Source organism: Pristiophorus japonicus, chromosome 6 (genome assembly GCF_044704955.1).
Source record: "Pristiophorus japonicus isolate sPriJap1 chromosome 6, sPriJap1.hap1, whole genome shotgun sequence".
Classification (NCBI taxonomy): domain Eukaryota; kingdom Metazoa; phylum Chordata; class Chondrichthyes; family Pristiophoridae; genus Pristiophorus; species Pristiophorus japonicus.
Genome location: NC_091982.1, coordinates 144,531,613 through 144,556,942, shown reverse-complemented (window position 1 = coordinate 144,556,942; position 25,330 = coordinate 144,531,613). Strand labels below are relative to the sequence as shown.

Genomic DNA, 25,330 nt, shown 5'->3' with positions numbered 1-25,330 from the left:
TGCAGCGCGAGAGCTTCAGGAAAAATGCAGGGAGCAGCACCAGCCCTTATACATGGCCTTCTTTGATCTTACAAAGGCCTTTGACACTGTCAACTATGAGGGTCTATGGAGCGTCCTCCTCCGTTTCGGATGCCCCCCAAAAGTTTCTCAACATCCTTTGCCTGCTTCATGATGACATGCAGGCCGTGATCCTTACCAACGGATCCATTACAGACCCAATTCACATCCGGACTGGGGTCAAACAGGGCTACGTCATCGCCTCAACCCTTTTCTCAATCTTTCTCGCCGCCATGCTCCACCTCACAATCAACAAGCTCCCCGCTGGAGTGGAACTAAACTACAGAACCAGTGGGAAGCTGTTTAACCTTCGCCGCCTCCAGGCCAGGTACAAGATCACCCCAACCTTTGCCGTTGAGCTGCAGTACGTGGACGATGCCTGTGTCTGCGCACATTCCAAGGCTGAATTCCAGGATATAGTCAATGTATTCACTGAGGCTTTTGAAAGCATGGGCCTTACGCTTAACATCCGTAAGACAAAGGTCCTCCACCAGCCTCTCACAGCACTGCCCTCCAATCATCAAGATTCTCGGCGCGGCCCTCGACAACGTGGACCATCTCCCATATCTCGGGAGCCTCTTATCAACAAAGGCAGACATTGATGCGGAGATTCAACATCACCTCCAGTGCGCCAGCGCAGCCTTCGGCCGTCTGCGGAGAAGAATGTTTGAAGATCAGGCCCTCAAATCTACCACCAAGCTCATGGTCTACAGGGCTATAGTAATACCCGCCCTCCTGTATGGCTCAGAGGCATGGACTATGTACAGTAGACACCGCAAGTCGCTGGAGATATATCACCAACGATGTCTCCGCAAGATGCTGCAAATCCCCTGGGAGGACAGGTGCACCAACATCAGTGTCCTCGTCCAGGCTAACATTCTCATTATTGAAGCACTGACCACACTCGATCAGCTTCGTTGGGCAGGCCACATAGTTCGCATACAAGATACGAGACTCCTAAGCAACTGCTTTATGCGGAGCTCCTTCATGGCAAACGAGTGGAAACGTTATAAGGACACCCTCAAAGCCTCCCTGGTAAAGTGTGACATCACCACTGACACCTGGGAGTCCCTGGCCGCAGACCGCCCTAAGTGGAGAAAGTGCATCTGGGAGTGCACTGAGCATCTTGAGTCTCATCGCCGAGAGCATGAAGAGGCCAGGCGCAGGCAGCGGAAGGAGCGTGCGGCAAACCAGTCCCACCCATTCTTTCACTCGACGAATGTCTGTCCCACCTGTAACAGAGTCTGTGGCTCTCGTATTGGACTGTTCAGCCACCAAAGAACTCACTTCAGGAGTGGAAGCAAGTCTTCCTCGATTCCGAGGGACTGCCTATGATGATAAGAATGGTGGTATGGGGATATACTAGGGAATAAAATTGTTTCTTCTTTAAATGACTGTTTAGAAGCTGTCACAGACACTTCCGGGATTGTGATCAGCAGCACAAACCCTGAGTCATATGTTTCTGTTCTTAGTCCTGTCTCAGTGACAAGGGTGAATATTGCAGCTCAGGCTGGGGGGGGCTCTGACCCACTGAGCCTGAGGGGGGGTTGTAGGCGGGGCTAGAGGGTGTGTGGGCGGGGCCCGGGGGAGTTGGGGCGGTGCCGGGGCGGGACCAGGGAGGGTTGTAGGCGGGGCTAGAAGGTGTGTGGGCGGGGCCCGGGAGAGTTGGGGCGGGGCTGAGGGAGGCGGGGCCGGGACCAGGGAGGGTTGTAGGCGGGGCTAGAGGGTGTGTGGGCGGGGCCCGGGGGAGTTGGGGCGGTGCCGGGGCGGGACCAGGGAGGGTTGTGGGCGGGGCCGGGGAGATTTGGCGGTTTCTCTCGCGGCCGGAACATTTCTCCGGGAAAGGCGGTGTTGCCGAGTCCGAGTTAGTGACGGACAGAGACAGGGCCGCGGCTGCGATGAGCCGGAATCTGAAAACAGTGACACTGCAGGTGGGGGAGGGTGAGAATATTGGGGGGGGGGGGGGTGGAATGGAGGGAGCAGGATGGGGAGAATATTATTGGGCGAGGGGGGAGTTGCGAATGGAGAGGTGGGGGGAGGGGGAGAATGATGACACTGATCCCATTCTGAAGGAGACTGGGACAATTGGAAGTTTTTCGCGAGATCAATGCAGATTATGGGGCGATATGATGAAATGTTTAAAATGATGAAAGGATTGGGGCAGAGCAGGTTTCCTGTAGTTGAAGAGTTTAGAACCAGGGGCCAAAGGGGCGATGGGTGAGCAGGCACTTTTGGAGTGTAGTCACTGTTGTAATATGGGAAACGCGGCAGCCAATTTGCGCACAGCAAGCTCCTATAAACAGCAATATGATAATGACCAGATAATCTGTTTTTTTGTTATGTTGATTGAGGAATAAAGCCCAGGACACCGGGGATACTTTTCGAAATAGTGCCTTGGGATCTTTTACATCCACCTGAGAGAGCAGACAGGGCCTCGGTTTAATGTCTCATCCGAAAGACAGCACCTCCGACAGTGCTGCACTCTCTCAGCGCTGCACTCCTTCAGCACTGCACTGGAGTGTCAGCCTAGATTTATGTGCTCAAGTTCCTGGATTGGGACCTGAACCCACAACCTTCTGACTCCGAGGCGAGTGTGCTGCCCACTGAGACACAGCTACCGACAGGGACTGTTTGGGTTGAATGATCTGTTGTAAGTGCTATGAATTTTGTTGTTGGGGTACGATTCCACAGGTATTGGCTGCTGCCTGCTATTTGCCCCAAGTGCCCATTCTCCATGTGTGTGCCTTAGCTTGTCAGCAGGCTGGCTGGCACTGCCCTCACCTGACATGCACACTTCCAGCAAGGACACCAGATGGTGATCAGGAGTGACGTTCCCCTCCCAAAGTGCAGCACTGTCACTGCTGACCCTGCTGAGAACAGCCAATCAGACTGGACATGGAGCCCGGAACCTTCCGAATCTGACTCCGTACCATACCAGACCCTGCTAAGGCTTCAGGGAGACCCCATAGGTTTCATTCAGGATTGCTGTTATATGGTGACCGAATAAGTTCAGTTTTGTTTTTATTATATGGAATTCCAGGATTTTTACATGTTTGGGGGATTGAATTCTGCAATTCAGTCCCTTTAACAGTGATGACTGAAGCTGTGCCCACTGACCTACATTGGCTCCCCGTTAAGCAACACCTCGATTTCAACATTTTCATCATTGTTTACAAATCCCTCCATGGCTTCACCCCTCCCTATCTCTGTAATCTCCTCTAGCCTCACAACCCCCCCCCCGAGATGTCTGCACGCCTCTAATTCTGCCCTCTTGAGCATCCCTGATTATAATCGCTCAACCATCGGTGGCCGTGCCTTCTGTTCCCTGGCCCCAAGCTCGGGAACTCCCTCCCTAAACCTCTCTTTCCTCCTTTAAGACTCTCATTAAAACCTACCTCTTTGACCAAGGTTCTGCCGTAATTTCTTCTTGTGTGGCTTGGTGTCAAATATATTTGTTTTGTCTTAAAACACTGCTGTGAAGCACCTTGGTATGTTTTACTATGTTAAATAGCGATATAAATACAAGTTGTTATATGGTCACTCCTATTGAATGATACTAGGTAACTCTAGAATGGAGAGAGTCTCTGTAATATAGTGTCATTAAAACTCCCGATGCAGGTTTTGTTGAAACTCATGTAAACCGTGGCGCGATACCCTTCTTTCCTGAAGCTGTCTTGTTATCTTTCAGGCTGTGCGTTTGCACTACCTCCTCCAAAGGATCCAGCCCCCCGCTGGGTATTGGCAGCTTTCCTCTACACAAGAGAATCGCAATGCTCTAGGTGCAACGCCTTGGAAATCCATGTCTCGTGGGTTCTCCACAGCCAGGGCTCTCGGTCACTCCGGGAAGACTTCACCAGACTCCTGTCCAGCTCCAAGGACCAAATCCCAGGTTCCTTTCTCCGAGCCCCTGGAAGCTCCTGGACATTCTGCCACAAAGCATTTTGGAAAGTCGGATGTTGATGCCTCTGGATTAGAGAGTGTGGTCGACTCCATTCTGAAGCTGGGATTCAGTCAGGTTCAGGTGAAGCAGTTGCTTACTTTGCATCCCAGTATTGGTGTGCAGCCTCCACAGAAGAGCCTCCCTGCACTCTCCATCCTCACCGTTCTTGGCCTAAACCCAAGCAGCACCATCAAGGTCCTGGTGAAGTGTCCAGAACTATTAGGAGTAAAGGACCATCAACTGCAGTCACGCATTGACAACCTGCGGAAGCATGGGCTGGGAGAAGGTAATGGTTTACTGCCTGGTCCACTTGCAGATCTGGGCAGTTTTAATACAATACATTGAGCGGGAAGTATACATTATAGGAAGATGGTTAAAAAAAGACTTGCATTTGTATAGTGCCTTTCACGACCACCGGACATCTCAAAGTATTTTATAGCAGAGCAGGTCTCGCGTGCTTACTATATATAACCGATAGATATATAGGTCACCTTCTGGGTCAGGTTGTGGGATCAAGTCCCCACTCCAGGGACTTGAGCACATAAATCTAGGCCGACACTCCAGTGCAATGCTGAGGGAGCGCCGTCTTTCGGATGTAGTCACTGTTGTAATGTAGGAAATGTGGCAGCCAGTTTGCGCACAGCAAGCTCCCACACACAGCAATGTGATAATGACCAGATAATCTGTTTTTGTTATATTGATTGAGGGATAAATATTGGCCCAGGACACCGGGAATAACTCCCCTACTCTTCTTTAAAATAGTGCCATGGGATATTTTACGCCCACCTGAGAGAGCAGATGGAGCCTTGGTTTAACGTTTCATCCGAAAGACGGCGCTCCCTCAGCACTGCACTGGAGTGTCAGCCTAGATTTATGTGCTCAAGTCCCTGGAGTGGGGACTTGATCCCACAACCTGACCCAGAAGGTGACCTATATATCTATCGGTTATATATAGTAAGCATGCTATACTTGCAGTAGAACCACAGGGTCACCTTCTGTGTACCTCAACTTCTTTCCCTTTCGGCACTGGTTTCACTTTGTCATGGCCATTGTCATCTCCTGTCAGCTGCCTCTGGTGTTAAATTGGCCCAGCCGTCGGGGTAGGTCTATCGGTACACAAGTGGCCTATTGTTCTAGCTGTTGTTAATGATAGATTGACAGAACAAAACTTATTAGAGGATGATTGAAGTGTTTAAAATGCTGAAGGACCTAGATTATGCCGATGAAGGTTAGTTAGCTCCCAGGAATGGTGGGCAGAAGTATAATGTTTATGTAATGGTGCATTGTGTTGGTGTGACACTCCCTGTGACAGTGTTTGAAGCTGCATTGAGTATAGTATTAGGCAGTCCCTTGTATCGAGGATGACTTGCTTCCAAACCAAAAAGGGATGAGTTCACAGGTGTTTCAATGAGGGACCTGATATTCTCGGTCCCGAACTACATATTGAAGATGCCTGTGCATGGATTCTTTTAACGTGAGGTGACTGTTGCACACCAGCCACCACATGGGCTTGACAGAGCTGGGTCTAGATCCAGTGGCAAGGGTTAACCAGGACGACTGGAGACCTGCTCTGCTGCATGGACCTAGTGCGCACATATCGCAGTGTGGGCTGGCCCATGCTGCTCCTGGACCCTTGCTTCTTCTGGGCCCATTGAGTAACAGTGTTTGTGTGACTTCATTGTGTGGCAATCTATTGAGTAACAATATTTGTGTGAAAGTGCATTGAATAATACAGTATTTGTGTATGAGTGTGTGTGTGTATTAAGTTATAATCTATTGGTCCAACATTCCCAGCATCAAAGCACTGACCACACTCGACCAGCTCCGTTGGGAGGGCCACATTGTCCGCATGCCCGACACAAGACTCCCAAAGCAAGCGCTCTACTCGGAACTCTTACACAGCAAGGGAGCCCAAGATGGGCAGAGGAAACATTTCAAGGACATCCTCAGTAGCCTCCTCGATAAAATGCAACATCCCCACCGATACCTGGGAATCCCTGGCCAAAGACCGCCCTAAGTGGAGGAAATGTATCCGGGAGGGCGCTGAACACCTTGAGTCTCGGCGCCGAGAGCTTGCAGAAACCAGGCAGCGGAAGGAGCATGCGGCAAACCAGACTCCCCGCCCACCCTTTCCTTCAATGACTGTTTGTCCCACCTGTGACAGAGACTATAATTCCAGTATTGAACTGTTCAGACACCCAAGATCTCACTTTTAGAGTGGAAGCAAGTCTTCCTCGATTTCGAGGGACTGCCTATGATGGTAACAATCTATTGGTGTGGTAATGTGTTTGTGTGACAATGCATAGTATAACACTATTTACAGCATAGAAACAGGTGAAATGGTTTATGCTCCACACAAGCCTCCTCCACTCTTCTTCATGGAACCCCATTAACATATCCTTCTCTTTCTTTCTCCCTCATGTGTTTATCTAGCTTCCTCTTAAATGCATCAACGCTAATCACCTCAACCACTCCCTGTGGTCGGGAATTCCACATTCTAACCACTCTCTGGGTAAAGAATTCTCGAATGGATTTATTACTATCTTATATTTATGATTCCTAGTTTGGTCTCCCCTGCAAGTGGAAACATCTTCCCTATGTCTACCCTCTCATAATCTTAAAGACCTCTATCAGGTCATCCCTCAGTCTTTGCTCCAGAGAAAAGAGTCATGGCCTGTTCAATCTTTCCTGCTGGGTATAACCTCTCATTTCTGGTGCCATCCAAGTAAATATGTTTACACCTTCTCCAGTGCCTCTATCTCCTTTTTATAAAATGGAGACCAGAACTGTTCAGTCCTCCCAAGCATGGTCTAACCAAAGTTCTATACAAGTTAACTGAACTTCTCTGCTTTTCAATTCTATCCCTGTAGAAATGAACCCGTGCTTTGTTTACTTTTTTAAAAAACCTTATTAATCTGCGTTGCTACTTTGTGATCTATGTAGCCCCAGATCCTTCTGCTCCTCTATCCCATTTAGATACTTATTTTCCAAGGAGTACGTGACCTCCTTATTCTCCCTTCCAAAATGTACCACCTCACAATTACCTACATTGAAGTTCATTTGCAAATTTAGTAATGTTTTCCTGACTCACACTGGCGCAAATTAATGACCAGAATTACAACTAAAAAGATACTCGCAGTCCTCTCTATTAATGATACCCCCAATTTGATGTCGTCTGAAAATGTTGAAATTGTACTTATTAAAAAAGGAGACAGACAAAAAAGCAGGAAACTATAGACCAATTACCCTAACATCTGTGGTTGGGAAAATGTTGGAGTCCATTATTAAAGAAGCAGTAGCAGGACATTTGGAAAAGCAAAATTCGGTCAGGCAGAGTCAGCATGGATTTATGAAGGGGAAGTCGTGTTTGACAAATTTGCTGGAATTCTTTGAGGATGTAACGAACAGGGTGGATAAAGGGGAACCAGTGGGTGTGATGTATTTGGACTTCCAGAAAGCATTTCACAAGGTGCCATATAAAAGATTATTGCACAAGATAAAGTTCACGGGGTTGGGGGTAATATATTAGCATGGATAGAGGATTGGCTAACTAACAGAAAACAGAGAGTCGGGATAAATGGTTCATTCTCGGGTTGGCAACCAGTAACTAGTGGGGTGCTGCAGGGATCAGTGCTGGGACCCCAACTATTTACAATCCATATAAACGACTTGGAAGAAGGGACTGAGTGTAACGTAGCCAAGTTTGCTGACGATACAAAGATGGGAGGAAAAGCAATGTGTGAGGAGGACACAAAAAAATCTGCAAAAGGACAGACAGGGTAAGTGGGCAAAAATTTAACAGATGGAGTATAATGTTGGAAAGTGCGAGGTTATGCACTTTGGCAGAAAAGATCAAAGAGCAAGTTATTATTTAAATGGAGAAAGATTGCAAAGTGCTGCAATACAACGGGACCTGGGGGTACTGGTGCATGAAACACAAAAGGATAGTATGCAGGTACAGAAAGTGATCAGGCAGGCCAATGGAATCTTGGCCTTTATTGCAAAGGGGGTGGAGTATAAAAGCAGGGAAGTCTTGTTACAGTTATACAGGGTATTGGTGAGGCCACACCTGGAATACTGTGTGCAGTTTTGGTTTCCATATTTATGAAAGGATATACTTGCTTTGGAGGCAGTTCAGAGAAGGTTCACTAGGTTGATTCCAGGGATGAGGGAGTTGATTTATGAGGAAAGGTTGAGTAGGTTGGGCCTCTACTCATTGGAATTCAGAAGAATGAGAGGTGATCTTATCAAAACGTATAAGATTATATAGAGGGCTTGACAAGGTGGATGCAGAGAGGATATTTCCACTGATAGGGGGGACTAGAACTAGAGGGCATGATCTTAGAATAAGGGGCCGCCCATTTAAAACATAGATAAGGAGAATTTTTTTCTCTGAGGGTTGTAAATCTGTGGAAGCTGGGACATGGAATAAATTTAAGATAGAAATAGACAGTTTCTTAAACGATAAGGGGTTATGGGGAGTGGGCAGGGAAGTGGAGCTGAGTCCGTGATCCGATCAGCCGTGATCTTATTGAATGGCGGAGCAGGCTCGAGGGGCCAAATGGTCTACTCCTGCTCCTATTTCTTATGTTCTTATATAGGATTGCCGACTCATTTTGCAGCTAGCTTGCTATCCATTCAGTTACTTGTTCCCTGACTCCACATGCTCTGACCTTAGTCATGAGTCCACTATGTGGTATCTTATCGAAGGCCTTTTGAAAATCCAAATATATTTTGTCTACTGCATTACCCTTGTCTACTCTTTCTGTTACTACTTCAAAGAACTCAATGTCAGTCAAGCATGATGTGCATTGAGGGGTCATTAGAGGGAGCAGTGTGCTGCAGCCCGGCCCGGAAATCGGCGCGGTCCCAGCCTGCAAGACCATCAGCAGGCCAGGGCCATTAGAGGGAGCAGCATGTGGCGGCGTGCTGCTGCATGAGGTCGATGGTTGATTGTAGTGCGGGCAGGAGTGGCGAGGTCGGGGCGAAGGAGTGGCGAGAGATTGTAGAGGGATGTGATCAGGGCCCAGAAGAGGCGAGGGCCCAGGGGCAGCTCGGGCCAGCCCACACTGCGATATATGTGCACACTAGGTCTGTGCAGCAGAGCTGGTCTCCAGTCGTCCTGGGTAATCCTTGCCACTGGACCTAGCTCTGTCAAGCCCGTGTGGTGGCTGGTGTGCAACGGCCACCACACGGTAAAAAAATCCACACACAGGCATCTTCCATCCTTCAGGATGTAGTTTGGGATCTGAAATATTAGGTACTTCATTGAAACACCTGTGAACTCATCCCTTTTCGGCGTGGAAGCAAGTCATCCTCGATACGAGGGACCGCCTATGATGACTTCAAAGAACTCAATGAGGTTGGTCAAGCATAACGTGCATTGAGTGGCGATGTGATTGCGATAATGCATTGTGTCGGAGTGCGTATCGAGAGTACTATCTGCAGGTCCTGTTGTGGATTTTCAATCTGCGTTTCCTTTCTGTAGGCAGTCTACAACGTGTCTTGGTGCATTGTCCACAGATCCTGAATCTCTCTGCAAAGCAGGTGAACAATACAGTGCGTTTCTTCAAAGACAAGTGTGTTTTCACAGGTCAGCACGTCACCGAGATCCTCCGAACTTCACCCAATGTGCTTTTTGAGAAATTTGAAGAGTTGGAATATAAATTCCAGGTAATGGACACATCTTGTAAGATTCTGTGTATGACCACCCTGTTTTATTTATGCATTCCCTTCCACCTGTTCTCCCTAATTAACTATATAAAAAAAATGATTCTGATGAATAATTCTTTGTGAAGTTACCTAGATTTTAAATTTGGTGCTTGTAAAAAGTTGTACTTTCACGAGGAAATTGTTTAATTAGATGCATAATCTTTTTATAGTGTTAATTATATACAAAAATACGTTTACAGGGCAGTGGATAGTGAATAGATGCCGAGGTTCTTGAGGAGGGGAGGGAGGGGGCAAGGTGGATATCTTATGGGAGTACCTGAGGGAAGAAGTGACTGCTGATGGTGGAACAGATGGTATGTGCGGGGACGTAAGCTGGAGATCACGGAGGTAGGGAGGGGTGAGGGCATAAGGGATTTGACAGCATGGGAAACCAGTGAATCTTGACGAGGACAGGGGTGCTGTGGAATTCCGGATGAAAGTTTATAAATGGTACAAACAGGGAAGCCAGCAAGCAGAATCCTGGAAAAGACCAGTTGTGAAAGGATAAGCAGGGATTAAAATTTCAGTTGCAGAGGCGGATGATGGACATGATGCGGGGGAAAAGCTGAACTCCAGGTCAAGTAATATGAGAGGATTCTATACCTCTGGGATATCCACAGAGAGAGAGATCTGGCAAAAGGCAAATTATGTTTCATTCGCAGTGCCTGTATCACAAAATTCTATCTTCCCCTTCCAAAAATGTATGACTCGTATCAGATTTTCATAAATATTGGTACTTAGTATTAAACCGGTGTTTTTGCTGCTACATTACCTTTGCCTTCCATATTCTCCCACAGTATGCATATTTCCGAATGGGAATAAAACAACCAGAAATAGCGAAGTCTGAAATATTCCGGATGTCACTGGAAGAACTGCAGCAGCGGCACATCTTCTTGGAACGGTTGGGACTTTACCAGACTCCGGATAAAAAGGGTCAGACTCAGATCATAAACCCTAAACTGAAGGACATACTCACCACCAGCACGGACTATTTCCTGGCTAAAGTGGCCATGTCAACTTGGGAAGAGTTTGACGTCTTCAAGAAGCTGCTGAGCCGGGAGGAGATGGAGAATGAAGAACTTGAGGACTCGGAGTGGGAAGACGAAGCAGAATCCGAGGATGAGTACAGCAGCAAGGAAGATGAGGGACCGTTTCAGGGAAAACGGTAAAGTGTCACGTTCCAGAAAGCAATCAGAGCTAGTAGTGATTAAATTGGGTGTTGATGCTGGGATTTGAAGGAAACCAGTTAAAAATCACTAATGAAAAACACAACCAATATTTGTTACTTGAAAAAAAAATCATACTGTTCTTGACAGAGTAGATGCAGAGAGGATGTTTCCCCTTGTGGGAGAATCTAGAACTAGGGAGCATAGTTTCAGAATAAGGGGCCGCCTGTTTAGAATTGAGATGAGGAGGAATTTCTCTGAGGGTCATGAATCTTTGGAATTCTCCACCCCAGAGAGCTGTGGAGGCTGGATCATTGAATATATTTAAGGCAGAGATAGACAGATTTTTGAATGATAAGGGAGTCGAGGGTTATTGGGAGCGAGCAGGGAAGTGGAGTGGAGGCCGAGATCAAATATATTATTGAATGGCGGAGCAGGCTCGCGGGGCCAAATGGCCTACTCCTGCTCCTATTTCTTACATTCTATTCTCGTCTCTCTACACAAAGACTGTTTCAATCAGGTTTTTAAAAAATGGTGGGTGGAATGTGACTATAAAACAGATAGTGGAAATAATTTATTGGTCATTGAATAAAAACAGGTCAGGTGAATGACAAAGTTGAAAAACATAAGAAATAGGAGCAGGATTAAGCCATTCGGCCCCTCGATCCTGCTCCACCATTCAATAAGATCATGGCTGATCTTCTCCCTCAACTCCACTTTCCTGCACTGTCCCCACATATCCCTCGATTCCCTTAATATTCAAAAATCTATCGATCTCTGTCTTGAATATACTCAAAAGACTGAGTCTCCACAGCCCTCTGGGGTAGAGAATTCCAAAGATTCACCACCCTCTGAGTGAAGAAGTTTCTCCTCATCTCAGTCCTAAATGGCCGTCCCCTTATTCTGAGACTGTGACCCCTGGTTCTGGACTCCCCAGCCAGAGGAAACATCCTCCCTGCAACTACCCTGTCAAGCCCTGTGACAATTTTGTATGGTTCAATGAGATCACCTCTCATTCTTCTAAACTCTAGAGAATGTAGGCCTAGTCTACTCAATCTCTCTCATAGGACAATCCCCCCATCCCAGGAATCAGTCTGGTGAATCTTCATTGTCCTCCCTCAAAGCAAGTATATCCTTCCTTAGATAAGGAGACCAAAACTGTACACAATACTCCAGGTGTGGTCTCACCAGGGCTCTATATAATTGTAGTATAATTTACTCTACTCAAATCCCCTTGTAATAAAGGCCAATATATCATTTGCTTTCTTCATTGCTTGTTGTACCTGCATGTTAACTTTGTGATTGGTGTACAAGGACACCTAGGTCCCTCTGAACACCAACATTTCCCAATCTCTCACCATTTAAAAAATACTCTGCTTTTCTATTTTTCCTACCAAAGTGGATAACTTCACATTTCTCCACATTATATTCCATTTGCCTGGTTGTTGCCCACTCACTTAGCCTGTCTGTATCCCCTTGAAGCCTCTTTGCATCCTCCGCACAACTTAATTTCCCACCTAGCTTTGTATCATCAGCAAAATATTACATTTGGTCCCCTCATCCAAATCACTGATATAGATTGTGAATAGCTGGGGCCCAAGCACTAATCTTGTGGTATCCCACTAGTTACAGTCTGCCAACCCGAAAATGACATTCTTTGCTTTCTGTCAATCCTCAATCCATGCTCGTATATTACCCCCAATCCCATGAGCCCTAATTTTGTTTAATAACCTCTTGTGTGGCATCTTATCGAATGCCTTATGAAAATCCAAATACACCACATCCTCTGGTTCCCCTATAGCTAGCCCAGAAGGGCCTAGCCCAGAATGCTGAGCTGTCTTCTCTCCACAGATGCTGACTGGCCTATATATTTCCACCGCTTTATTTGGCGCATCAACAATTTACTAAATGAAATTGACCTGTATTAAAAGTCACTGGCTAATCTCAGTGAATTGCTAAAGTGTCCATGTGCTGAGTATTCTATCCTCCACATTGCAGAACAAAGGATCAAACTACATTTTGAAGCAAGCAGGAGCAAGATCTTTGCTGCAGTTGAGCTTTTTCTAATAGTAACTGGAAGTAGGGAACGGTAGCATAGTAGTAATGTTACTGGACTAGTATTCCCACAGCAGCTCTGGAATTTAAATTCAGTTAAGCTATTATCAGTAATGGTGACCATGAAACTATCTGATTGTCATAAAAAGCCATCTGGTTCACTAATGTCCTTTAGGGAAGGAAATTTTACCTGGTCTGGCCTATATGTGACTCCAGACCCATAGCAATGTGGTTGACTCTTAACAGGCCTCTGAAGTTAGCTAGCAAGAACTCCAGGGCAATTAGGGATGAGCAATAAATGCTGGCCTTGATGGGGACGCCCACATCCTGTGAATGAATAATGACAAATGACAAAAAAACAGCATAAACCACCAACAGGCCTGTAATAAATGAGCAGGGAGAAATAACGTGACCCTTTTTTTATGTTCGTTCACGGGATGTGGGCATTGCTCCCACAGTGCTGTTGGGTAGGGATTCCAGGATTTTAACCCAGCGATGATAAAGGAATGGCGATTATATTTCCAAGTCAGGATGTTGGCGCACCGTGTCTGCAGTCTACCATCTACAAGATGCACAGCAGTAACTTGCCGAGGCTTCTTTGACAGAACCTCCCAAACCCGCGACCACTACCACCTAGGAGAAGGGCAGCAGGCACATGAGGATACCAACAACAACTTGTATTTATATAGTGCCTTTAACATAGTGAAATGTCCCAAGGCGCTTCACAGGAGTATTAAGAGATAAAAAATTTGACAGAACCGCATAAGGAGAAATTAGGGCAGTTGACTAATTGCTTGGTCAAAGAAGGAGGTTTTAAGGAGCGTCTTGTAGGAGGAAAGAAGGGTTTAGGCTGAGAATTCCAGAGCTTAGGGCCTAGGCAACAGAAGGCACGGCCACCAATGGTTGAGCGATTTATAATCAGGAATGCTCAAGAGGGCAGAATTAGAGGAGCGCAACATCTCAGGGAGGGGGTTGTGGTACTGGAGGAGATTACAGAGATAGGGAGGGGCGAGGCGATACAGGGATTTGTAAACAAGGATGAGAATTTTGAAATCGAGACGTTGCTTAACCGGGAGCTAATGTAGGTCAGAAGCACAGGGGCGATGGGTGAACAGGACTTGGTGCGAGTTAGGACACGGGCAGCTGAGTTTTGGATCACCTCTAGTTTACGTAGGGTAAAATATGGGTGGGGAGAATGATAGAGTCAGTGGTTAGGGAACAGAATTAGTGACGGGGACTGAAAACAATGGCTTTGGTCTTCCCAATATTCAATTCTGCCTCCAGAGTGAATGTTTAAGGTGGTGGATGGGGTGCCAATTAAGCGGGCTGCTTTGTCCTGGATGGTGTCGAGTTTCATGAGTGTTGTTGGAGCTGCACTCAGCCAGGCAAGTTGAGAGTATTCCATCGCACTCACGACTTGTGTCTTGTAGATGATGGAAAGACTTTGGAGAATCAGGAGGTGAGTCACTTTCTGCAGAATACCCAGCCTCTGAACTGCTCTTATAGCCACAGTATGTGGCTGGTCCAACTAAATTTCTGGTCAATGGTAACCCCAGGATGTTGATGGTGGGGGATTCAACAATGGTGATGCCATTAAATGTCGAGGGGCGGTGGTTGGACTCTCGCATGTTCGAGTGAATTTATATCATATTTATATAATAAACACCATTAGGATCAAGAATCCAGAAAAGGAGTTTCATACTGAATGACTGTAGTGATATAAATTCAGCAACAAACTTTGAATGGAGATTTTGAGAAATAAAGTTAAAGAAAATTGTCAGCTTGGCTAAGTTGGTAGTATTCTGCCTGCTGTGTCAGAAGGTCACAGGTTCAAGTCCCACTCCAGGCCTTGAGAACTAGGCTTGCACTCCCATGCAGTCATGCTGTCTTTCTGATGAGTCCTGCTTAGGTCAACATAAAAGATCTATGCACATCTTGTCTTTAAAGAAGCATCGGGGAGTTCTCCTGCTCAATATTCTTTGCTCAAGCACCACCACCAACAGCAATTCTGTCCTCCCAGTTGATGTTGCTGGGATCTTGCTGTGTCCAATTAGCTGCCATATTTGCCTACTTAGTAACAGTGATTGCAATTCAAGAAATAATTGATTGTGAACTATTTTGAGATAAGGTGCTACATCAATTTAAGCCCTTTCTCTTTCAAATAGTTACCCTGGTCACTGGCATAAGCTTTTATGAGTCTGGCTGGTAGCAGTCATCTCCAGGCATGTACTGTATGTGCATAGAGTCCGAAATGTGGTGAAGGTAGATGGATGCTGCTATAGGTGACCACGACTGATGCAAAATGGGAGGGGGAGGGGGAGGGGGAGGGAAAACATAATTTTTTTTTTCAAAACAGACTTCTTCAAAATAAGCTTTACTCTTCACAAAGGGTAAATACAAAAATATGCAATTTGAGAAAAGGACAAGGAAGTACAAAGTTTAAATACGACATCCTGGCACCTGGAATCTTTATGAAATATAACAGTACAGTTTATATAATTCTAGTGCCACATAATAATCCCAACAGGATGTTTGGCAAGGACAGGGCAATGGTTAACAAACAGATCTTACCAGGCTAGTCACAGGGACAGAATTAAGTTTGGTAGGTCCTGAAGTATACATTACAGGATTTAGGTACCATGGTACAACATATGTGAATAGTGACGAGAAGTATTTGGTATCCTTATGCAATGGTAGCTTTATATTGCTAGAGGTGCCCCAAGACTTATTAAATGATTGTGCATTGCAGCGCTATGATTTATCCTGGTCTAGGGCTGTCAAATTGCTGATGCCAGCCCCCACATCTGTGGAAGCTGGATTCATTGCTATGGTGTTTTGGATTCTTTAGCTACACAGAATGATGGATTTTTCCTTTCTCCCATCATGGTTCGTTGCAGGCAAGAGGGCAGTTTCCAGAGTGGCTGTGACGAATCACTGACAATCGACAGCCAGCTCCCAGTTGAGCAGTAGTTAATCCTCTGTGAGGCAGAAGTGACCAAACAAAACTAGTCACACTTGTGCTAAACAACCACCGCTCAGACACAAACCCATACCTACAGCAGCTGATGTTACCCTGTCCACTCCATAATTATGCACTACCAGGTTACTTTCACAAATGTATTTAACAAAAGTACTCGTGATATTGTTTCTACGACTTAATATAGATAGTTCATGCTCTGCCACGAAACAGCACCAGCTTTTATGACCAAGATGTGACCTTCAACCTCTGTCCCCACAAACTTCAACTGATTTTCAAATGCACAGGAGCTTGCAGCAGTAGATCTACCCTGACTAATCATCCACAGTAAGAGCTTCTTAATCAGAAGTTGGATTTAGTATCACATTGTGAATGGAAGTGTTAGACAATTATTCTTGCACACTCCGTTGCTGCTTATCTGTGTGTGTATTAGAAACAATATAATTCAGAAGGGAATCATAAATATTTGTACTCCCAACTTGTGAAGAAACTATCTAACTCAAATACCTTGTTATATGTGAAACAAGGTAGCAGTTCATTGTCTGCATTAATCACCAGATTGGTGTGTTCATGCAACTAAAGAAAAGCTGAACATTTCTTTGGGTAAATCTGTTGTGCAAAGGTTAGCAAGCTGTTACCCATGTTTTTTTAGGGATAGAGATTGTGAAATCAGCCGTCAGTATACTAGAATAGTGCCACATTAGTGCTCAGAAATGTATAATATATTAATTTTAAAATAGTTACTTTATCCATACTAAGCAATGCTTTGGTGATCCTTATTCTGGGAAAAAAATGTTGGCTCTCATTGGTCACATGGCCCTAGGACTGCACTCTTTTAAATGAAGTGATGTCATTGCTTCCATCACTATCAAGGAGGCTTTTAGGGTGATATAAAGTGCAACATCCCCACCGGTATCTGGGAATCCCTGGCCAAAGACCGCCCTAAATGGAGGAAGAGCATCCAGGAGGGCGCTGAGTACAACGTCTCGTTGCTGAGAGCAGACAGCGGAAGGAGAGTGCGGCAAACCAGACTCCCCACCCACCCTTTCCTTCAACGACTGTCTGCCCCACCTGTGACAGAGACTGTAATTCTTGTATTGGACTGTTCAGGCACTTGAGAACTCATTTTTAAAGTGGACGCAAGTCTTCCTCGATTTCAAGGGACTGCCGATGATATCTGAACCACAAAACCTCCTGTTTATTTTACACAAAGTTATAACTTAAGAAATCAGTCACACTTGGAGAAATTTGCTGGAATTGACAATTACGCAGTAATTGACTTCGAGCTTTAGGAAATTTTGACCAAGTGCATTCTATGGGTGCAACCAGGACCATTTTCTATAGGTCACTACAAAAATGAGAATTAAACTGCACTGTGCAGGATATTAGTAATCACAAAATCTTAAGTTTAGGTAACATTAGTGTTAGGGTTTTTAAGGAGTATGCTGAAAATGTCCATTTTTACTTTAGGGATTGACACTGATCTCATGCTCAGGACGTACAGCACTGTACCAAGAGTAAGCTCTGGCTTCACCTCAGCTCCTCAAATCACAGATGAATTCAGTTGTCCTAACTGCAAGGGTCATCACTTTCTACAAACTCTGGATACACGGCAAAATAACATCTTTACTGATTATGAATCATGAAGGGTATGGATCAACCATGGCTGAGAAGGCCATGTAGCATGGGCAATGAGGAGCTGTGCGGTTATTGCTTCAAAGTGGATACCAAGCACAGTCACTCATTCAGATGGCCTAGATAGAACCAAATTCTTCCAACATAAAAAGAACCAGGTTCTAACACTGATGAAAGCACTACACATATTGGGTAGTGCAAGCCAAAAAAAGGGCCCTACTATAAAATCAAACTAAAAAAATCTCTAATGTGGTTTGAACAGTGAATATTAATGATTATATTTACTATTTATATGAAAGGTTTGCAGAAAGTGAAAAAAATGGTACGGAGTCAGAAATAAAGTGAGGTGTTTCCCCGTTGCTCAGCACCCTCAACATTCGAGCTTAAGAATTTTCAAATTACTCGTTATTGTGCAATAGATGCAGGTGTTCAGTGTATAAATCCAAGGTTACTGAAATGTGGCATAGAACCAAAAAGAGTGTCAGTACACAGCATTATAAATATGCTCACAACCATTGCATACCCACTACATAATGTAGTTAAAAACATTCAGGGATCAACTGCTTCAGCTCAGACTGTCTTCTTTAGGATCCTGCAGTAGCTGTTCATGTTGACATTTATTTCTGTGCTAAGGTATGGTGCCACTTTCAGGGAGAACACATCCAGCACTGTAGATAATACATGCGAGAGTCTCCACGACAGACAGTTAATCTACCATAACTAGTTAAATACTAGCTCTCGAATTAAATGGTAAATTGGAAGGAAATTTTCAGGGATTTTTTTCAAGCAAGGTTTCCAATATTAAAATTCCCATGAAACTAAAGGTTCATATGACATCATAACCTTTGAGTGAATCAAGAGGTTATCTGAGGATAGCAGTTTGCATTCCTGTGAAGCACTAATTATCACAGAACAGTTAATAAACCACTGAGCCTCTGCTCAAGCTAATGAGCAAACTACAGCGGGTGTTGAGCCTGTGATCCGGGAACTGTAGTCAGTCCCATCACTGGGCACACAGTCTCTTGGGTACAATATGCTGAGCATCAGCTGCATGCAGTGGGCAGTCAGTGCTGCCTCCTCCTGAGGTGAGTGAGCGCTGTGCAATTTTAAGGGACAGGCAGGCAGCATCTCTGCTGGGAATGAGTTCTGCACATTGCAAGGGGCATTCCCCTGCCCCAGCATGGAGCTCTGCACATTGCGAGGGGCCATTCCTCTGCCCCAGCATGGAGCTCTGCACATTGCGAGGGGCCATTCCTATGCCCCAGCATGGAGCTCTGCACATTGCAAACAGTAACCACCTTCCCAAGATGAGCTCCATGCAATCAGAGAAGTGGCTTCCTCCAAGGTGCAGAGTTCCAGTGGCAGTGTCTCTGTTCCCAGCACTGACTCCATGGCCTCCCAGGGCAAATACTTTATGCCACAGGCACTTGCAATGTGTGATAACACAAGTCCAACTACTTTAAATAATTATAGATTGGAACCCTTGCACAATTTCCAGAATAAGGAGCCTTTTTCATTAAGTCCAGGGACCTTGAAATCAACAGCAATACTAGCATATCCCCTGACTTTAACTAGCCTCTTGAAATATCAAATGGTATCCCACTGTCTCCCACAGCTGGTTACTATGCTCACAGGAGTGCAACAGACCCCGCTGTTCCCCACAGCACAATACGCACCTTATAGGACTGCAACAGACCCCCACAGCGCAATATGCGCTTTACAGGAGTGCAACAGACCCCACTGTTCCCTGGGGAACAGTGGGGTCTGTTGCATCAGGAGTGCACTTACAGGAGTGCACAACTGAAAAAATACAATAAGTTAAAACTTAAAACAAGTGTGACTGCAGCTACCGTGTGTCTTGATTTGCAGTACAAGACTGCCGCCCCCACCCCCACCTCAGTCCTGGTTAAGCAGGTATTCCAGGAGGTCAGACTGAAGCTTTGCAAAAGAAGGCAGTGTTTCAGGACCCGTGCTCTCCTCATCACTTCCGTTCAGCTCACAACCTCCATGTTCCTGGGGAAGATCCGCACAGCGATCCTCGTCGGCACACACTTCACTCTCACTACTTGCGAACTTCAGAGAAGGAATAAATCCCCTGCAGTCCTCTGCAGCCGTGGCAGAATAGCTTGTAGAAGGTCCTGTTTACAAAAAGTAGCAACGGTGATTTGGTTATTAAGGAGCATGCTGTCTAACTTCCCTGCAGGTGTGATTTTATTGCAATTGTGTGTTGAAAGCATATAAATGAGCTGGTTCCTCCAGGGGGTAAGGATAACATGGTATAAAGTAACTTGTTGCAAGAATAAAATGCTTTACATCGAGGATCACACGAACTGAATAAGTCATTAAGTGTGATTGAGACCACGTGCGGAGCTCATTTAACATCTAGAAGATAAGGATAAAATCAAATAGGTTGAAACCTCTTCAGGGTCTTATTTTGAAAGACAGCCAGACTTGCATTTATATAGCACCTATCATGACCACCGGACAGCTCAAAGCACTTTACAGCCAATCAAGTACTTTTGGAGTATAGTCACTGTTGTAATGTGGGAAACGCGGCAGCCAATTTGTGCATAGCAAGCTCCCATAGACAACAATGTGATGATGACCAGATAATCTGTTTATGTTATGTTGATTGAGGGATGAATATTGGCCCCAGGACACCGGGGATAATTCCCCTGCTCTTCTTCAAAATAGTGCCATAGGATCTTGGAACTTAGTGTGACCTCAAATCCTTTTCGACTTGCTCCCTTAACCCAAAAAACACTAGCCTTGCCGAGGGAGGTTGCCCAATGCCCAGCTGTGTGTAAAGAACTCAAGTCTTACCCTCACTTTCTTTGGTGGAGTGCACGTCTTCCCAGGTGTACAGAGCCAGGTTGACTGGCTGCGTCACCCATGGGTTCTTCATTAGTTCCTGCAGAGTCAGGCGAAGGTGAGGATCAGGCTGCAGCATCCAGGACACCAGCTTCATAAACTCTACAGAAAAGGGACAGGTCACAGAAGAGTTTAACCACCCTCAAAACCTGGGCCATTACATAATTTGCCCCTGTGCACATTCACCATTCTTTATTATTTGCTGTTGATCACTTGTGACGTTGCTCAGAGAAAATATTGTACTTTGTACATTCATACACTTCCTGATATTCCATTGCTCGCCTGCACTACATATTTCTATTATATAATAAATGAGTTGTGTAGCGAGTCAGAGAATATGACAATTGAGGGTGTGCCGAGGGGATGGGATGTTGAAAGAGCTGCAAACGGGCAGATGGAAGGAAAAAGACTAAGAGAAAAAGAAGGCTGTTTCTGGATCACCTGGAGATCAGATGGAGAACTGAAGAGAGAAACAAAGACAGAATGGCTTGGAGAAGGGAGAATTGAGCCAGAAGCTGCCTTAGGCAGACCACTGTTGATAACACCTCAATCGTTAATCAATAATTAGTCAATAAATTAGTTGATAATCCTCGATAAGAGGGACTGCCTAAGAGACATTAGTCAATAAAGTGACGAGACTGCTATTCTCAAAACTTCATGATCATACGCAACACAATCGATAAGAACTGTTCGGTGAGTAATCCCAGCTTTTGCAGTACTCGTCGAGGCTGTGGGAATGGGCATAGCTAGATGAGAAAGAAAGAAAGAGTGCAACACAAACAGAAAGGAGAGAAACCAATACAATGAGGGGGGGGGAAAAAAAAAAAAAGAGAAATTTACAGGGAGACACCATTTTATTTGTTTGTGCACATCAAGTGGTCGAATAAAACAATTGCTCAACATTCCCTTGTTCAAGTCATTGGCTCCGCAGCACATCACCGACAGAATCGATTGTTTTCCTTTTAACAAAGGAGAATAACATGACTTCCATGCATTAGAAAAACAGCATTTGAACTTTCACTAAAACAAAAGCAAAATACTGTGGATGTTGAACAGTTCTGATGAAAGGGGATTGACCCGAAACGTGAACTCTGTTTCTCTCTCCACAGATGCTGCCTGACCTGCTGAGTGTTTCCAGCAGTTTCTGTTTTTTCTTTTATTTTTGAACTTTCACTCCTCGGTTTGAGGCACAACATTCTGTGCTGATGCTGAATACGGTATGTACGGATTGAATCACAGCACACAAGGCGGCCATTTGGCCCATCATGCCTGTGCTGGCTCTTTGAAGGAGCTATCCAATTCATCCCACTCACCATTGATATCTAAAGGTTCATGTAGCATAAAAGGATAGTTTCCCTTTTTTGGAAAAGGGGTGTACAGGTTAATGAATGAAGTACATTTGCAATATAGTAAATAGACAGTGAAGTATATGGTTCTTTGCAATGACATCTACCCCCTCTGCCATGACAGGCTCTAAACCAAACAGACTCACTGTCCAAAAACTGCTTCATTGGCCACGAGTTGCAAACACAATGGCATCAATAGGCAAAGTTTCACCAACAGCTACTCCACTCTCCCACTGCAGGTGCAATGGTATTACTATCGGGAGCCTCTCATCAACAAAAGCAGACATTGATGAGGAGATTCAACACCGCCTCCAGTGCACCAACGCAGCCTTCGGCCGCCTGAGGAAAAGAGTGTTCGAAGACCAGGCCCTCAAATCTACCACCAAGCTCATGGTCTACAGGGCTGTAGTAATACCCGCCCTCCTGTATAGCTCAGAGACATGGACCATGTACAGTACACATCGCAAGTCGCTGGAGATATATCACCAATGATGTCTCAGCAAGATCCTACAAATTCCCTGGGAGGACAGGCGCACCAACATCAGCATCCTCGTCCAGGATAACATCCCCAGCATTGAAGCACTGACCACACTTGATCAGCTTCGCCGGGCAGGCCACATTGTTCGCATGCAAGACACGAGACTGCCACAGCAAGTGCTCTACTCGGAACTCCTTCACGGAAAACGAGCCAAAGGTGGGCAGCGGAAACGTTACAAGGACACACTCAAAGCCTCCCTGATAAAGTGCGACATCCCCACTGACACCTGGGAGTCCCTGGCCAAAGACCGCCCGAAGTGGAGAAAATGCATCCAGGAGGGCGCTGAGTACTTTTAGTCTCAACGCCGAGAGCGTGCAGAAATCAAACGCAGGCAGCGGAAAGAGCGTGCGGCAAACCAGTCCCATCCACCCTTTCCCTCAATGACTATCTGTCCCACCTGTGACAGAGTCTGTGGCTCTCGTATTGGACCGTTCAGCCACAAAAGAAAAGAACTCACTTCAGGAGTGGAAGCAAGTCTTCCTAAATTCCGAGGGGCTGCCGATGATGATGATGGTATTACTATCCCAACTAGATGCATCAGGTACAACAGATGCATCAATACTTCAATCCCAGGAGCTGCAAACTGAACTCACAATCCCGCTCCAGATTACAAATGGGCGCTTGTGTTATTCACTATTTGAAATTTAGGAGGTTGAAAATACATCTTACCATCGGACACTTGAAAAGGTGGTTTTAGCAAAGCTGCCACTGTCTCTTCCACATCACTGAACGGATTCTCTGCAAAGACTAGGGTATACAAGGTCACTCCCAGGGACCAGATCTCCAACTCGGGCCCAGAGTACCTGGACACAGACAAAAAAAAGATAGACACATTTACACGGGTACAAAAATTCCACTGCTTCAAAATCAGAGATCTGCTAATGTTGAATGCAGACCATGAGAAAAACCTCCACAAATGCAGAACACTATATCGCATGGAGCAGTAATCACCACCAACCACTAAAAAAAAATACTGCGCTACATGGGGCACCATTTACGCTGTGTGCTGTATGTGAGAAAATGGAAAACCCACTCCTTTTGAACTCTCAAAAGTATACACTCAGTATATTTTACAAGAAGCTATTTTTGCATATTCATTACAGTGTGTAAGTGTACGTGAATATTTTATAAACATTATTTCCTCCTATATGCTTGCTTCGCTCATTAGTCCTCCATGAACTTCCCTTTATTTATACCAGAAGCAAACCGGTTTTTACAGTGAGATAGATGCCACCGCAAGGATCTTGGCTTGATACACAGGTGGAACAAAACTGAACACGACCTTCACTGGTGATATATTTCAGTGGCAGGTTCTATCAAGAAGAACAGAGCTAGGTGGGACAAGCTGATCAATATGAAGCCGGTGCTTTGGGTGTCTGGAGTGGGAATGCTGTCGGGACTGCCATGGAGCAGAGGGCTCCAGTTAATCCTGTTTGGCCCCTGGATACCGCATGAATTTTCTTACAGTAAGTGGCAATAATAAAGAAATTGTAGTTTGTCATTTACCCCGAAATACTCTCATTTTGTCACATTGGCAGGGATTTGGGAGGAAGTCTGGTTTGATAGTGCATGACGGTAAGAAGCTAGGAAGAAGTTTTATAAAAGGACTGCAATAAACTTGCCTTTTTAATATCAACCAGGATTTCAGAGGCCACGCAATGTATGGGATCAGAAAAGCTACAGAGGAAAGAGCAGGATTATAAGGCTTACACAATAAGAAGCAGGAACAGGAGTTGGCCATTTGGCCCCTCGAGTCTGCTCCGCCATTTAATATCATGGCTGATCTGATCTTGGGTTCAGCTCCACTTTTCTGCCCGCTCCCCATAACCCTTGACTTCCTTATCGTTCAAAAATCTGTCTATCTCCACCTTAAATATATTCAGGTGACCCAGCCTCCACAGCTCTGGGGCAGAGAATTCCACAGATTTATGACCCTCAGAGAAGAAATTCCTCCTCATCTCAGTTTTAAATGGGCGGCCTCTTATTCTGAAACTATGACCCCTAGTTCTAGATTCCCCCATGAGGGGAAACATCCTCTCTGCATCTACCTTGTCAAGCCCCCTCAGAATCTTATAAGTTTCAATAAGATCACCTCTTATAAGGTTTGCACAGCAAGAATGGCCAACAAAGGCTGAAGTGAAAGGAAGGGGAAGGAATAGCATCAGAGGGGAAGTCCTTAATTTAAAAATACAGGATTCTATTGAGTCAACATAGAGTGTGGCATTAATGGCAACACTAGAGGATTTCCCAGGCCCGATCCTACCTGCAGCAAGGACAGCCTGATAGGTGGGAGATAGAACTGTGGACAAAACCAAGGAAAGGGGAGCTTAAAAGACCTTGTGTGTCAAATAAAATAAATGCTTAACATCTGTCCTCCGTACATTTTCCCGATAAATACTCACGGGTTTCCCATCAGCACCTCTGGGGAGCAGTATTCAATCGTTCCATAAAAGGTATGGAAAACTTTCTCAGGCTCCAAGGTCACAGCTGAGCCAAAGTCAATAAGTTTTACAGTGAAATCTTCGTCGATAATCATGTTCTCGTCCTTGATGTCCCGGTGTAGGATACACTTGCTGTGCAGGTAGTCCACTGCAGCCACAACCTGTAATACACATAGGCCCATCCACCTCAGTACATACTGGCAAAGTGCAACGGCAAAACTAAACAAGTGGCCAAGATATAGAAACATAGAAAATAGGTGCAGGAGGCGGCCATTCGGCCCTTCGAGCCTGCACCAAAAGCAGAGTGGAGAAAGCAGAGGAGAGAATACAGAAGGAACTAAGATTATAGAAGGGAAAGAGAACTGAACATGAATCATATAGAGAGAGCAGTGGCAGAGACTTTAAAGCAATCTGATAGAACCATAAAAAATAGCCTTCTGGACTCAACATCGAGTTGAACAATTTCAGACCATAACCTCTGCCCATATGTTGTTCCCTTTCCTTCCCTTTTTTATTACAACTCCCCACCGCCCTTTTTTTTTGTTTCCCATGACAGCTGGTAATTATTTCGCCATTCACACCCTATCTAGAC

At 45.4% G+C, this 25,330-nt stretch overlaps 2 protein-coding genes across 7 annotated transcripts in view; one reads left to right on the top strand and one right to left on the bottom strand.

Moving 5' to 3' along the window:
- Positions 1-1,889: 1,889 nt before the first annotated feature.
- mterf4 (mitochondrial transcription termination factor 4) overlaps positions 1,890-25,330 on the top strand; it is a 96,184-nt gene continuing 72,743 nt past the window's right edge. The window contains exons 1-5 of one of the 4 annotated variants that reach the window (XM_070883251.1): positions 1,890-1,988; positions 3,746-4,283; positions 9,486-9,670; positions 10,507-10,874; positions 21,999-23,802. In XM_070883251.1, coding sequence (XP_070739352.1) covers positions 1,956-1,988; positions 3,746-4,283; positions 9,486-9,670; positions 10,507-10,874; positions 21,999-22,251 — 1,377 coding nt within the window. In that variant the 5' untranslated portion in view covers positions 1,890-1,955 and the 3' untranslated portion in view covers positions 22,252-23,802. The other 3 variants (XM_070883253.1, XM_070883252.1, XM_070883255.1) reach the window with 3 other exon arrangements.
- The window catches only part of pask (PAS domain containing serine/threonine kinase), a 58,335-nt gene continuing 48,313 nt past the window's right edge, over positions 15,309-25,330 (bottom strand). For 2 of the 3 annotated variants that reach the window (XM_070883248.1, XM_070883249.1), the window contains exons 17-20: positions 24,700-24,899; positions 22,967-23,100; positions 20,366-20,515; positions 15,309-19,680 (exon numbers count right to left, since the gene is read on the bottom strand). In XM_070883248.1, coding sequence (XP_070739349.1) covers positions 19,439-19,680; positions 20,366-20,515; positions 22,967-23,100; positions 24,700-24,899 — 726 coding nt within the window. In that variant the 3' untranslated portion in view covers positions 15,309-19,438. Of the gene's footprint in view, positions 19,681-20,365; positions 20,516-22,870; positions 23,101-24,699; positions 24,900-25,330 lie in introns of those variants that run through there. The other variant, XM_070883250.1, reaches the window with a different exon arrangement.